This window comes from Frieseomelitta varia, unplaced genomic scaffold, assembly GCF_011392965.1.
Source record: "Frieseomelitta varia isolate USP_RPSP 00005682 unplaced genomic scaffold, Fvar_1.2 scaffold_869, whole genome shotgun sequence".
In the NCBI taxonomy this organism is placed as follows: Eukaryota; Metazoa; Arthropoda; class Insecta; order Hymenoptera; family Apidae; genus Frieseomelitta; species Frieseomelitta varia.
Genome location: NW_025110666.1, coordinates 317371 through 334193, shown reverse-complemented (window position 1 = coordinate 334193; position 16823 = coordinate 317371). Strand labels below are relative to the sequence as shown.

At 26.2% G+C, this 16823-nt stretch overlaps 1 protein-coding gene across 13 annotated transcripts in view; it reads left to right on the top strand.

Annotated features, from left to right (window-relative positions):
• The window catches only part of LOC122536735 (serine-rich adhesin for platelets-like), a 43343-nt gene extending 27072 nt beyond the window's left edge, over positions 1-16271 (top strand). For 8 of the 13 annotated variants that reach the window (XM_043669353.1, XM_043669350.1, XM_043669349.1 and 5 more), the window contains 5 exons: positions 4897-5223; positions 9722-9727; positions 11990-12424; positions 14203-14676; positions 15909-16271. In XM_043669353.1, coding sequence (XP_043525288.1) covers positions 4897-5223; positions 9722-9727; positions 11990-12424; positions 14203-14676; positions 15909-15980 — 1314 coding nt within the window. In that variant the 3' untranslated portion in view covers positions 15981-16271. Of the gene's footprint in view, positions 1-4896; positions 5407-9721; positions 9728-11989; positions 12425-14202; positions 14677-15908 lie in introns of those variants that run through there. The other 5 variants (XM_043669354.1, XM_043669358.1, XM_043669355.1 and 2 more) reach the window with 4 other exon arrangements.
• The last annotated feature ends 552 nt before the right edge of the window (positions 16272-16823 follow it).

The following is a 16823-nucleotide window of genomic DNA, read 5'->3' as shown; positions in this document are numbered from 1 at the left end:
GTTTCTCTTGCTTGATTTTTATGTTCGAATCGATTATTGTAAAAGTTTTTATTTTATTTCAAAAATAATTTTAGTAAAAATGTATAGGTATGTATACATCGCTTCCTTGCTACAATTCGGAAAAAATATGTTTTGGTATTGAACAAAATATGAATCTGGTATTGAACAAAATTAGATATTATTTTGTTAATTAAAGAAACAACGCAATTCAAAGTAATACACTTCTTATCAATGTGCATTTGTTCACAGTGATAGTTAAGATTCATAATAAGAGATATTTATAGAATGCAGCGTAGTGTTACCTGAATCAAAAAGAGAAACATAATTCTTCTTTTTTGTCGACTGAATTACGAAGATTAATAAAGAAAATTTCTTCATTATTAATTCACAAAATCACTATTAATGAAAAACTGCCTTTACAACATTTTTGTACTAATAACTCGAGTATCACGTTTTGTAAGTTATGCCACTTTCGTCGCAAAGGAGCGATATATATTTAGGAAATTTTAAATTAATTTTAAATTTTAAATGACAGATCTAATACAATAAAATTTCAACTTTTATGAATTCGTGGTTAGCCTTAATAATTGAATAGGAAATTTCTAAATTTCACCGAGGATTTTCAATATCTTCGATATTATTTTGCACTAGAATCACTCGGATCATACTTGTAATCGATTCTTCTTCTAATACAATAATAATTAAATATAATTATATATATTATTATATCTTTATTTATTTATTTCATTATTTGTTTCATTTATTTTTGTCAGTGATTGATTGATTAATAAATTAAAGTTTATGCAACTTTAATTTAATGTTTACGTTCGTAAGTATCTTAACAAGTTTAAGTTAAAGTTTACGTGATTTCATTATATTATGGAGAGTTTAGGGATTAATATAATTGTACTTACGTATTCGTATATACAATTAATCGTTTTGAAAATATTTCAACGTCTTACAGATAATTCATCCCGTATATAATTATATTTTGGGAAACGTGTAGATTATTTTGCACAAATGTAGATTTTATATCTTCTATCGTTTAAATATAAAACAAGTTTAAAATTAAAAGTTTGTCTTTTTTTTTTTTGTTTTTAAAATTGAATTTACAAAAACTGAGGTTGATAGAGAAAAACAGATTCGTAATCAGCATACAGAAATCAAAAAAATCTAGAAATTAAACTAAATTTAAACTATTTGCTATAAAAAAAAGCTATAAAAAAAAAAATTTTCGAATAATATTACTAATACTAAGTTTTATAATAGTAACATAATTGTATAATTATTCCTGTGTTATTACAATTAATAGTTATTAAATTATCATTTACTAGTTCTAGTTAAAGGGACTAAAACAGTTTAAAATTTATATTATTATGATAAAGTTTAACATGAAATAAATCATCGTAAAGTAAACAAGGAAACATGAAATATCATTTATTTACAATCCATCTTATTATTATACCTCTATAATAATAAAAATATACGTAATTGATTTTTCAAGATCATAATTATGTCATTATCCAATAATTATATTAATGTAGTTAAATGACAGTAATATTACTTATAATTACTTATAATTACAGTAATATTACTAATATTTTAAAGTTGAATTTAATTCCTTATCTGAAATTTGAATAAAAACATTCGAGTACCACGCCAATGAATTGGTTGAATTAAAATTTTTTCAATTATATTACTTGTAACAGTACTTAAAATAACTAATATATTAAACTTCTATGAAATGATTATCCAAATCTTATTATATTGTTAGTTCAAATCTTATTATTAGTTTATTACTTATATTAAAATTTAATAAAATTGTATATTTGAAATATTTACTATGAAATTGAATTGTAAATAAATGATATTTTATATTTTTATCTGGTCTTAATTCCTAAAAAATAATTTAATTTCTAAATAATTGCAATTCAAAGTTAATTTATTATCTTAAATTAAAAATTTTTGCAATGACAACAACGGTGAAATATCAAACTGTAAGGAAATTTTAAATTGTAACTACAATAAGTATCTATGTTTATATATGTAACTCTTTTTGAACAAAATTTACTCAAACAATCCGTCCAGTATTTTTTAATTGCAACACGATACTGTTGCACTTAATACCATTTGTAAAAAGTATCATATTCTATTAACAATAATTTGACAAAAAGATTACGTTTAATTATTAAATTAGATAAAAGCTATTGGATAACTTCTATATAAACAATTTTTTTATATCTCTGTCTTTGTATTTTCAAGTGGCCATTTTATTATGTATAACAATATTATTCAATCTTATTCAATCCATTTTGTAAATGGATTTTTTTTAGAAAATATTCGAATACTAATTGATTACGCACAAGACTAATTTGGGGATTAATCTACGTTAAAAGTGATTACTACGTAAAACAATTTGAATGTTCTCTTATAGTCACCCCTTCCTCTCGTTATTACCACCACCACCTATTCACCGAACACTTTTTTTTATGTGATTTTGATGTTTTTCTATGTTTGTCTCGGATAGGAGCTGAATAAAATATCAAAGTATAAATATTTTAATAATTTTAATGATTCATATATCATTGCTAAATTTAGAAATAAGTAGTATTGTGGTTTTTTCAAATCAAAGTAGTGAAAAGCAGTTATTATCGTATTAGTATCTATATATATATATATATATTAAATGGTTGAAATATAATTTATTATATATTTTTAACAAAATGATAAATATATTTGAAATAAGTCCGTATTATTCACAGAAAAATAGAATTTTTATTCGGCTCCTTTATGACTACTTTTTTATATACACATAGTTGTCTGTCCTACTTTGCTTCGTAGATTGTACGCAACACTATGTCTCTTTCTGCACGATCGTGTATTATAAAAACTCCGTGTAACATAAATCACAGTATGGAACGAAAAAAATATTTCATTTATGTTGATAGACTTGTGTGTGTAGCGTATGAATTGATACGTCAATTTTGGAATAAAAATTTTATATTTTAATTTGAATTTTATTTTAAAATTTTACTTTGAAATCTGTGCGTACGATGATGCATTATTATGCGGCAGTACTTGTAGTGCAGAGAAAACATACAAGTAATAATTTGGTTTCATAAAACAAATATATACACACGTAAGATAATTTTAAATAGTTTTAAAGAAAGAAAGAATATTGTACGTATCACATGTGATACAAGAAACCGTCTCCAAACATAATGATACATTATTTTGTTAATCAAATTAATCAACAAGAAGAATAATATTTATAAAACTAGATCGAAAAACATGGAGGACAAGTTTTTCTGCTAAGAATTAAATGTACATATATGCATTGTTTTAAAACTTCAAAATAAAGATATAAATACAGAATGTTCTATATAACCAAGTAGAAAATGATTCGAAAATGATTCGAAAAAATAAGTCGAAAAGAAAGAATAAAATTGTTTCATTTACAGCTTTGTTTCCAAGACTGAACTTATTAGCTTTGACTACTTACTAAGATCATTAAAAGTCTAGCAACATATAACAAATTAAAAATTTATTCATCTTTAAACGCGTATGTTCTGATGTACTTATTTAGTGAATTATTTTGAACATTTTAGATTATCCGTACGGTACTCTAGTACTTTTAGATTTAATTTTCTTGAAACGTCTTATGAAAAAACTTTATTCGATGTTTTCGATCTATTTTTGCGAAATAGAACAATCTCTTGTTGATTGTCCATTCACTCCTCTTTAGCGCAGGATTACTCAAATTCGAATATTTATACAAATTTCCAAACTTGATTTTTTCGAAAACGGAGCCTTGAATGAAAAAATTTTCTTTTTTTTGTGTGTGTAGGTGTATGTACAACCTTCTATTTGGTTGTACTACCAGTTACAGAGCACTCTGTATATGTATTGCATTAGAAATACATAGTATAAATACAAAAACTGTGTCATTAAAAAATAATCTTAACTTCGAAACTTGATTTGAAAACATTTTAAAACAAGTAAAAAATATGAATAGTTATTATTCCTATGAATAATTGTTGTACAATTTAAATGACTATATTATTATTACTGATATGTGAGATTTTCTTTTTGTGTGTGATTTTATTTTATAAATAATTTGTTCAATATTTATTTAAATTTCAAAATATATTATCGTGATGTAATGAAAAATCATTCAAATTCATAGCTTATGTATAATTTTATGTTTAGAAACTCGAAAATATTGATATTATGGTGTTAAATGTTAAGTGTTTCCTAAGGATCCTAAGAATTTATCAATTTATACAAAATCTGCAGAGTATCCTAAATTTGGTAAGTATAGGATGTTCTCTGTACGAGATGAGTATCTTTCTCGAAGCATGACACAGTACCAGCCTCTGTTGTATACAATTCAATTGTTTTGTTAGCTTATATTATGTTACTTCAAATGCTTCTCACAAACTTCAATCTGACCTGTCTGATATCCATCACGTCGATACCTGAAAGATAATATTTAACAAACGTCGAATTATATATAACACATTTACTCCAGCCAAAACACGAGATAGTACGAATATAACACGGATCGTATGTTAATGCATTTTATTCGCTGAAAGGAAAATAAAAATCCGAATAAGATATCGGATTTAACGATAAGACCATGAATTTTCTTTGCTCCGAATCGAATTGAATTCTGTACGATATGATCTTTTGCGGCGAGGAGAGTATGATAGAGAAGGGAGTAGAATGATGATAAAATTTGAGAAATGAATGCACTGTAAAGGAAACGCTAAAAAAGAAAAAAAAAAAAAAAGAGTGAAAAATGAAAAGACGAAAAAGTTGTTCGCGATTTGTGGTGTCGGTGGTGCGTGGTAATGTGACTAGCAAGAGCATTTGTTTTGTTTATCGTTACGAAAGGAGGGGCCAATGGCTACGGGTATGCAGGCTACGCTGTTAAACTATGGGGGGCAGCATGGGTTTGGTCGGTGCAGCGTTGCCTCGCAAGGAAGCTTCGAGGAAGATGAGTGCGACTCAAGTGAAGAACTTATAGGGAACGCATCTGGTGGGGGCCAGTCCGAGTCGCAGACTGCGGAGCTCCAACCAAAACTGGCCCCGATCAGTGGCTCTACGGAGCCCACCACCGTTTTCAGGCTTCACTTTCTTGGATCGGTTGAAGTTGAAGAGGAAGGGAGACGTAAGCGCCTTAACAACCACATAGTGCGGGAGGCTGTGACTAAGATCAAGGTCCGCCCTCCAACCCTTAGATGTATCATTATATTCTATTTTATAATCGTTGTTATGTTCGACTCTCCTATCTTCAACAAATTGCTTTTCTTTTTCATTCCTCGTTTCTCTTTGCATCACCCCTACGCTTTCTTTCACTGACAACGAGTACTCGAGCTTTCTGTATGCGTATATTACTTATGTTATTATTCCATCCTTAAAATTTAATTATTAATCTGATATTTTAACAAATATCTCTTTGATTAGAAGAAAGAATTTTAACAATTCTAATAAGATTTCTAATAAAATTTTAATATTCTTAGATAGTTGGTAATGTTATATATATATATATATATATATATATATACCAAGTATTTTAAACGAATAGTATAGTTAACAAGGAAAAATGGTAAATCGATGATGCAAAATTCTTGTGATTTTTAATAAGAGACATTATTTGACAAAAAGTATAAATTATAAAAATCTGTCAGGCATATATAAGTTTGTGATATTTAGAATACTATTTTTTTTTTTTTTTTTTTTGCTTATCAATTGTAATACAAACACGTGAAATATTACTTGTCAAGTATTGATTACTTCCAAAAGTAATGAAACTATTACTTGAATTTACCGCGGGAAATCAATCACTGCAAGAAAAAGAATAATTAAGTTTTGTGCGTACATTCCGTTAGAAGTGATTGACAAAATATCTTTAATTCAAATAAAATAATTTTATCTTTCCGTTGATGAAACTTAAATTTCTAAATTCACGAGCATTAGACCAAGTACTTTAAAATGATAAATTCATTTTAAAATCAGAAACAACGCAATTAAAAATATAACGATGTCATTTAAAAAACATTAATAAAATTAAAATCCTTGAGAAAAATTTTTCTTGCCATACCTATATATATAATTCTTCAAACACTATAATTCTTACCCTTAAATCTTTGACACAACAACAGAAATATTCATGTGTTTTGTTTTTCGTAATTTATTTCTGTATTATTGCAATTTCTCATTTTCGTTTTCCAATTTGTCAAAACCTCAATATTTCAAATTTTTTACATGAAAGTCTATGATTCGTTAGTCATATGCTGGCAGATCTTTTTTTATTATTCTTTTAAAACAAGGATATGTATAATGTATGAGTCTAAGTACTAATGATCTAAAATCTAAAGCTACTTATACATATTCAATCATTTCATTGTGCAAGTTGCAGTATCGATATCGGTGTAAGAATCAATATAGGTATTTTGATTAAAGAATAAGATCTGATGATTTCAATATATTAGTTTCAAAGATTATATGATCAAGATAAAAAAATTAAGCCTTCAGATTGGGTAAAATGATGTACGATCACTTGGTCTCCAACTTTTTATCGTTTTATCATTTAGATCTGTATTATATGTCGTATTTTACATAGATACCAATCATTATTACTGCTTAATGGTAATTCAATGATTTACGACGTCGCTCTGTCATGATCTAAATCTAAAGTATATTTGGAAATTAGAAGCTCAATTGGGAAACAACGCTGAAGATCTTTATTTGGATGAAAGAAAATAATTTGAAATTCACTGTGATAAGAAGTAACTATTAAAGACTCATTGATTTCTAGAACTAATTTCTCTTGATAGATCGAATCAAACTTTTTATATTTATTTTACTCGTTATGGCAAACTTTCAAATTTTATGGAAAATTTTGATTCAATTTTTAAAAATAAAAATCGTGATATATTGAAACATAATTCAGAAGCTATTTCCCTGTATATGGAGAAAGATTGAAGAGCTTCACAAATTATTAGGTTGTCATATGAAATGTCGTAAAAAGTTTATTGAATATTTTTGAAAATTATTTTCAGTTTTTATCAAAATAGACATTATTCGCATCCACGATGTTCTTCAACGAGATTCTAATGAAAAAATATCCTTCTCGAAGATATCTTGATTTTTAGAAGAGATAAATTTTTCGAAGGTCAGAATTACAGAAGTTCTGTCTCTGAACATTTTTTGATGCAAGAATGATTCCGAACTTCTGAAAAGGCAAAAATTTGCTAGAGAAGTATCTGGGGAATAGGGAGAATGAAAGACACATCGCGAACACAAGAGAAGTATGAACATTTGCAGTGAACATATTGAAAAAAGCACGTCTAGAAAAAAATAAAAGTCAAAATTCATTTTAAAAAAACACCTTCTCCGAATGCAGAATATAACAAGCTTTCCAAAGATACCAAACAAGCATCAACCGAGCAAACCAATATTTACATGTTGAATAAATGCAAATCCGACATTTCATGTGACCTATTTAAATATATATTACTTGTATACTGACGAAGAATCAGATCTCCAATACGACATTTATTTGAAAGCTGCATATTTGAAAACTATGTTTATTATCTTCTTGAATACGAAAATAAAAATTACTGAATGTAAGTAAAATAAGAAAAGCCTGATCTGTTATTACAGAATACATAATTCAATTTTGCAAATTTGAAATAATCCAAATATAGTATTTCATGTCATTTTTATTAGGAAGTTGATTAAAATAATTCTATAATCCTAAAATAAAAATAATCGAATATTATTATTCATATCTTCCAACACGCGTCCAACATTGGCATTGACTCCATTCTGAATCAATTCTAGGATTTGAGAATCACTCTGCATCAGTTAAATGAAACTACCATATTTAACTGGTAACTTGTATTTTTCATCTATATAAGAGACTTATGATCCAAAAAATGTTTGCTTTAAAAATGCTTTAACTTTAATAAATTTCAAGATTAGATCAAAATCATTTAGTTCAGAGATGTTTAATTACCGGCCCGCGAGCCCTTGCCCCTACTTTCTTGATCGCGTTAGCTCTGATTTAGTTATGTGAACCTATTATTCATATACTTGACATAATGTTCTCTCAAGATATACTTATTCTGATTAATCTAGTCGCATGACTCTGAGTCACTTGTGAACTTTCAATTCATTATTTTATTTGATTTGAAGTATGTATCTTTTCTAAGCTCCAAGTAAAGTTAGTTTTTTCATTTGAATGGAATAATAGTTACTAAATAATGCAATATTGCTAATATTAATTGTCTAAACTGAATCTACTTTGGATGCATTTATAACAATTAACCCTTTAAATATTTAAAATCGCTAAAAATCTAAAATGAGGGATATATAATAAATTAAGAATGCATTCATCTTTTATTACATATGCAACATATTATCTTTTAATATATTTATTCAATATATTGTAATATATTATTTTTTTGAATTTCTAACAAATAAACCAATTATTAATTATAAGATTATCTATACAATATACTAGTAAATACTCAAGGAGTTGATAAAGTAATACTGAAACCTAATTGTGTAAACACCTAAAGTGTTTGATTTGTGCAAATGCAAACTTCAAATAAAATCAATTGATATTGATTTGAATAAACAAACATTACACTTTTTTTACAATAATTCATCTCATTTGAGCTATTAATCTAGTAAATTATGAATGAAATAGTTTTATTACTTTTGAAACAGATTATGTACAATGAAAAGAATGGATCTTACTTTATTAGATTAGCAATAGATAAGCTCACAATTCAATTATATAATATATTTTTTAAATCAGTAACTATATTCTTAACAATTACATGTTAAGAGCAACAAGTACATATATAGCGACCTGTACAGCAAACATAAATAAGACTCAAGTGATTTTAAACTCAATGTTTAAGATATTCAATGATATATTTATTTCTGCATTTTTCAAAACAATATTTTGATAAAATTTTAATTTTGATTGTGTTATTTTTACATTTATTACTTTAAATGCCCACTTTTGTTATAGTTGCAACAAAATTCAGTGATTATTCACCGTTTCACACACTGACTGATTTCATTTTTATCAAGTTTTTTATAATTTGAAAAATCTCTGAATTAGATTCAAAATCTTGAATCAAAAACAAACAAATAAGGAGAGAAAGAGTAAACTTTCTATGAATATTAAAGTAGATATATAAGATAGTTACAATATGTCATTATTATAAAATCAAAATAAAATAAGAACAAAGATAATGTAGAGCAAAAATATTTTTAATAGATTAATAATTCTATTAGGTAAAAATTATCGAAATTTACTCGTTGTCATTGAAAATGGGTATAACTAGACATGATTATTTAAACAGATTGTATTGTTAATGTACAATATTTTTCACAATTATGCGTGACACACGTTGATGAGGTTTTCTTGTTAAACTCTCAGGTTTACAGAAGTTTCGCATTTCAAGCTTATCAGTACAAAAAAATATACATATGGACGTTAATTCTGTTTCACCAAACGTATTAATAATCGCATTTTTAATGTTGCGCATCATTTCTTATAATAAACTTAATCATAATCTATAGTTAGATTACTTACAGCATTTTTCCTTACTGTTTTTTACTGTATATTACTCATCTTCATTAATTAATTAATTGCTTTCTTTATTTTATTCTACATGCTGCTTCTTCATAATAGGCATTGGTACGTATTTCTTATAATACCATTTTAATTATTAAATACTTGAGCATAAAAATACTTAACTATTGAAAAATTTGTGTATATAGAATAAAAATCTAAGATAAAGCAAAATATATGTATGGATAGTTAAAAATAGATACTTCTTATTGTTTACTATTTTCATTCTAAATAATTTTTAATGAAACATAATCAATAACAATATTTTTTAAATATTTTCTAGTACAAGCAATGGAACAAATTTAGTAACACTTTAGTGCTCTAAAATTAAAATTATACAGGAATTACACATTCGTATAAATAAGGTCTTTAATGTAAATGTGTTTCTAGTAAGATTTGTTAAAATAACTTATATTATTATATAAAATTCTTCTTTCTAATTTCAAGTCAGTGCACCGGTTTCGTACATCGGTTTCTTATGTAACGAAAAGATGTTGAATAATTGTTAATGTCGGTTAATAATAATCGTAAATAATTCTATTCGATTTATACTATTGATAAAAATATAATAATATTTTAGTAGAGTATAAAATAAAAATATAATAATATTTTAGTAGAGTATATAGTAGCTCTGTATATACAATGGCATCCAAAAGATTCCAGATTGTGTTTGTAATTTTTTTTTTAGTAAGAAAAATTCTAAGGCGTTTTTGTTAATATAATAAGTAATATAATTCATCCATATTTATATGTTGAAAACTACAAAAGAAGTCAACGCTATTTTGACTTCATATTTATATATTTAAAGAATAACTAAATTGATGTATTCAAAAGTTCTCGATCAGTACCTATTGTAAATAAAGGTCAGTGAGTGTTTATAATATTATGTAGAATTATTACTTCAGAAACGAAAACAAGATCCGAAAGATATCTGTTGAAGTGCGTAAAATTGTGATAAAATTGTTTCGGAACGGGGAAAGTCATCTCGCAAAATTGCTTCAACGTTATGTGTCGGAAGAAGTACAATAAATGATATAATTAAAAGATGTCATTCTAGCCGGATACGGAGACTAGAAAATCGTCCGCGAAATGGAAAGCCACGAAAAACCAAGAAAAGAATTGATAACATTACGAAACTACGTAAAAAAAAAAAAAACGGGATTAATCTAATTACAGGAAGAAAATGTTGCTAATGTGAATCGATGTGTAGTCTTAAGAAGATTAGACGATGTACGACTTTTTGGTACAGAGTTAGTTAATCAATAAAAAAAATAAAATGACCCGATTAATGTTCGCCAAAAAGTATGGACTTTTGAAAATTGGAGAACTATCCTTTTTTCGAACGAATCTAAAGTTAATCCATGTAAAAGTGATGAAAGACATTATATATATCGTCGAGTTAGCACAAGAAATGACTCTATGTATCAAAGTTTAATTATTAAATATGTTGGAGAAGGCATTATGGTATGGAAAAATTTCTCCATCCCCCATGAGGGAGTTGGTCCTCATAAAAATTGAGGGCATCGTGACTGGTGTTAAGTATAGGCAGATTTTAGAAATGCACCATGCGCACGACAACAATCCGAAACATGTTTCGAAAATCGAAAAGGTTGGTTATCTGTAAATAAAGTGCAGATTTTAGACTGATCCTCTTAGTCTGCAGATTTAAATCCCATTGAATACCTCTGGAGAGAGATGACATCGAATAAAAAAGTACAGAAGTTGTATCAAAAACAGAATTATATCAAAATTTATTATAATAATGGCATAAAATATCACAGGATTATATAACTCAGTTAATCAAGTATATGCCACATCAGTGTGCCGCTGTTATTAACGTAAAGACGATGGTTACAAAATATTAAGTATAACATGTTAAATAATATATATTGAACTGTTATATAACTAAAAACAAATATTATTTTTGTTGTCAAACACACTGGTCGAGAACTTGTGAAAACGCTGGTTTATTTATTTTTTAAATAAACACGTATAAAGAATAGATAGTTGATCTTTTTATAGCAACTTTTCATGTAATGTGTTCTTTATATATCATAATAGTACAAAGTCCTTAAAATTTTTTGTAGGAGGGAAGTTGTAAAAACGATCTTGCCGGGAACTTTTGAACACCACTATCTGTATATTTTGCATGTATACTACGTATACATATTACGTATATATACAGAATATATACATTTATAAATTATTTTTATTGTAAATTAATTCTTCTATATTTGTAATCAATTAAATAGTGATGTAATATTTTAATATATATGGATTTGAATGTTTTAATTTTGTATGTTATTAAATAAAAATGTGTGCGCACAGGCACCGGATGGCGAAACACAACCGAGTACAGAAGTCGACTTGTTCATCTCAACAGAAAAAATAATGGTTTTGAATACGGATCTAAAGGAGATCATGATGGATCATGCATTAAGAACAATATCTTATATAGCAGATATTGGTGATGTAGTGGTGCTAATGGCACGAAGACGATTTGTGCCACACGAAATGGAGGAGGCACCGAAAATCAACAGAACTCCAAAAATGATTTGTCACGTGTTTGAAAGTGAGGAGGCTCGATTTATTGCACAAAGCATTGGACAGGCATTTCAAGTGGCTTACATGGAGTTCCTCAAAGCGAATGGAATAGAAGATCATAGTTTCGTGAAAGAAATGGATTATCAGGAGGTACTCAATTCTCAAGAAATATTTGGTGATGAACTACAGATGTTTGCTAAAAAGGAGATGCAAAAAGAGGTAATTCATTTGTTTCTATATTATATATGAAAATTTTATCCAAAAATCTACCAAATACTACAAATTATATCTGATACACGTATAATTTGTAATGCATCAACCAACTTTGCTGTGGACTTCGGGGTCCATGGAGTTCTTATTTTTTAAAAATATATCGTGTATCGAAATTATGCTTGTTAAAGGATCAAAAACAATTAATAATTTCGATATTCCTTTAGAAAATGTAAAGTCCTTAAAAAAAAACAACAAAAAATCCGTAACAGAGTTAAATCGTTCAATATAAGCTTTTTATAATATTTCTTACTGATCAATCAACGAATAACAAGCATTTTGGTATTTACATATTGAAAAATTAACAATGAGATGTGTATGTTTGTTTTTGAATCCTTCTTTTATATGAATTTCATGAAAGAAATATAGTTATGAATATTATTTGTGTCTTTATAAAAAATATTTTCGCATATACTTGCAGGAGGTAGTTTTCTAATTGCACTAAACAAAAAATTTTAATTTTAAAGATCAGCAATGGTCTAAATTTTATTTCAGAGTATTCGTAAAGAAAAGATTCATGACACGTTAAATAAAACTCAAGAAGTGTCTAAAAATTTCAACATTCAAATACTATAAAAATTGGAAGTTTCTAAATAATAAATAATAGATTACAAAAATGTTGGCATAGATAATTTCCTTTATAAAATCCTGTGCAAATCTATGAAAAATACGATTCAAGTCAACGATTTAAACTATTTAAAGTATAAATAAATCATAATTCTTCGTAATTCATAGTCATTAAACACAATAAAAAATTATTTTAGCAATAAACAAATATTAATACACTTTCAATTTTATAGTTATTGCAATATTTGGTTTCTTTTGAATTATATTTGCGTTCGTTTGTTTCTTGTTTTTTATTTTATTTTATTAATCACCTGTAACAAAATGATCATTAAACTGAATCATACAAATATCTATTTCAGAATTTCATAGAAATACTGAATTATATTTTTTATTATTTATTTATATTGTTCAATCAATATATTTTATAATCATGAAGTTTGATTTACTTTAGAGTCAAAATTATAATGATAATAATAAAAAAATTGAACAAATTAAATTTACATAGCATTTTATAAAAGGATCTAATTTGTACCAATACTTTTCTTTACCACTGTGTGAAGAAGGAATAATTTCTAATAAAAAAGAATCTAAATAAAGAAGTAAATACAATAAAATTTTCCATTATCAACCCCTACTATTCATTATCCGAGCAAAATATTTACTAGTAATGGATGTTTCTTTCTATACAATTTATTTTATACACATTATAATATGGTGTGCTATGTTTTTCACAATTGCGCAAACAGCTTATTGAAACAGTGAAATACAAAATTTTACTAAAAGAACAATATCGATGGAATATGATATAAAAGTAACTATGTTTAATTCCGTGATAAATCAATGTTTCGTTTATAAGCGACGAAGATGACATAAACATAATTTTTCTACAAAATGAGATAAGAAATGAAAATGATTAGAATGTGTTACAGTAAAAAAGGATTTACTTGTGTCCTATAGAATTACTTGTGCTAAAAAAGTAGAAAAATATATAGCGTTCTTAAATATTAAGTAATTCGAAGTAAACAGACAATTTTCTTGATCTTCATTTTGATATATACAATTTATCGGAAAAATGGTTGTTCTATTATCCGAAAATTAATCGAAAGCTCTTATAATTTCTTAATTAAACTTTACAAAGATTTATCATTGAATGTTCACAGGTTGTGGTACCAAAAGCAAAAGGCGAAATTTTGGGAGTAGTAATTGTTGAGTCTGGATGGGGTTCGATGCTACCGACAGTTGTAATCGCAAATTTAGCACCAGCTGGTGCGGCTGCTCGTTGTGGACAATTAAATATTGGTGATCAGATAATAGCCATCAATGGTGTTTCGTTAGTTGGCTTGCCTCTCTCTACTTGTCAGACTTACATCAAGAATTCAAAAAATCAGACAGTCGTCAAGCTAACTGTCGTACCGTGCGCGCCAGTAGTCGAGGTCAAAATCAAAAGACCTGACACCAAATATCAATTAGGATTTAGTGTACAGAATGGAGTAATATGTAGTCTATTGAGAGGCGGAATTGCTGAAAGAGGAGGTGTTCGAGTGGGTCATAGGATTATCGAGATTAACAATCAAAGTGTCGTCGCCGTACCACATGAGAAGATCGTCAATCTTCTTGCCACATCCGTCGGCGAGGTATGTATCAATTTTTCGTTTACTTCTGTCTTACATTCTTCATCACATGGTAGTAACATTACACATTACTTCTCATCATTTTTTAAATATACAGAGTAGTCCATTTAAATCAGGCTATCTAAATATTTTTTCGAATTATGATGATATAAAAAATATTTTTTATCTATAAAATAAATGGTATCGAAAGGCCAATAACTGGTACAAGAAGGTTTTCTTCGAAGTTTTCAAGATCATTGATATTTTTTTCATACAACTGTATGTTTTTTTTTTATTGTTCAGTGTATGTAAAAAAAATGATCTTGAAAATTTAAGCCAACTTAGCCAAAACACGAGGGCATAATAATAATTGTAAATAAACATGTTTACTATTTATTCATTATATCAATAATAATCCATTTATTCATATGTATTTTTTTGCCTGCTACACGATATAATAAAAAATATATATAGTTGTATAAAGAAAAATATCAATTACCTTTAAAACTCCAAAAAAAAATGACTGTCGAAAAAAAATATTTTTGTATCAATTATTGACCTTTCAATACCATTCTTGTTAGCCAAAAAATATTTTTTGCATCATCACAATTCAAAAAGATGTTTCGAAGCTTCGCTTAAATGTACATCTTGTACATAGTTAATTTATTTAATTTATTTAATTTATAGTTAATTTATTTAATTTATTTAATATATAGTCAATTTATTTAATATATAGTTAATTTATTTAATTTATTTAATATATAGTTAATTTATTTAATTTATTTAATATATAGTTAATTTATTTAATTTATTTAATATATAGTTAATTTATTTAATTTATTTAATATATAGTTAATTTATTTAATTTATTTAATATATAGTTAATTTATTTAATTTATTTAATATATAGTTAATTTATTTAATTTAGTACGCAGTAAATTTATTTAATTTATTAATTATTTGTCTTTATAAAAAAATATATGTATATCGAAATAACGATGTTTCTTAAAACATTGATAATTAAAAACATCAATTCATATATTTGAATAATTGTATTTTATTTTATTAAATAAAACTAATTCTCTACCGCTACTTTTTTTCTAATAACAACAAACTATTGAGTTTTAATTCTAGATGCTAAGTCAGAAAGGCATTTATTTTTATAATTTACAGTATATTAAAAATTACTTGCTTATATATTTGTGATATATAATCGTCATTATAATACATCTCTTATCATTTCTATTTTATTTCAGATATTAATGAAAACGATGCCCACGTCGATGTTTAGGCTACTAACTGGCCAGGAATCTCCAGTGTACATATAAGCGTTTGATTACCTGGCTAATATGCGTAGTGAACAGACAATACATCCGCCATCCACTACCATATTATTCAATATTTTACTCTCTGTACAGATTTATTCTACGCAAATTGCTTTGTGTTTCGATTCTTGTGAAATTCTATTCGTATATTCTCACCAGCTCCTGCTAGCAAAGCAACAGAACTTACGTAAACACGTTGCGACAAATATTAATATATTGAATATTTACATAAAGCAAAAAAAAAAAAAGAATATATATATACATATACATATATAAATATATATCACAGTATATTATATTATATATTATATGTATATATAAATATATATATATATATATACACATAATATATACATAAACATACATGCATACATAATATATACATAAACATTTTATTTATGAATGAGATTCTCTATGTCTATTTTCCAATCTATTGAAAAATATGATTATGACCATAAAATATGTGCAGATACTAAAAAGACTATTATTAATCGTTTCTTATTAATGTGAAAAAAGATCATTGTATATTTTACTTGAAAGTTGTTGATTCGTAACATAAGCTTATTATCAATTACATACAATTCAATGTTAAGCAATTTTTGAAATAAAAAGCAATAACTTTTATGTTTGTATACATTTATGTACATCTTTAGGCATTCTGTATGAATAATTTTTTTATTTCAAATAATATTATTTTTAATGCATATTTATGAGAGTATCGTAAAACAATAGACACAATTAGCATTAGTGTTCTTTCTGCAAAAAAATACAGAAAAGGAAATAAGAAATTGACTATTTAATTAAATTCCGCCTACTCATATATGACGAACAAAGAAGTATTTATAT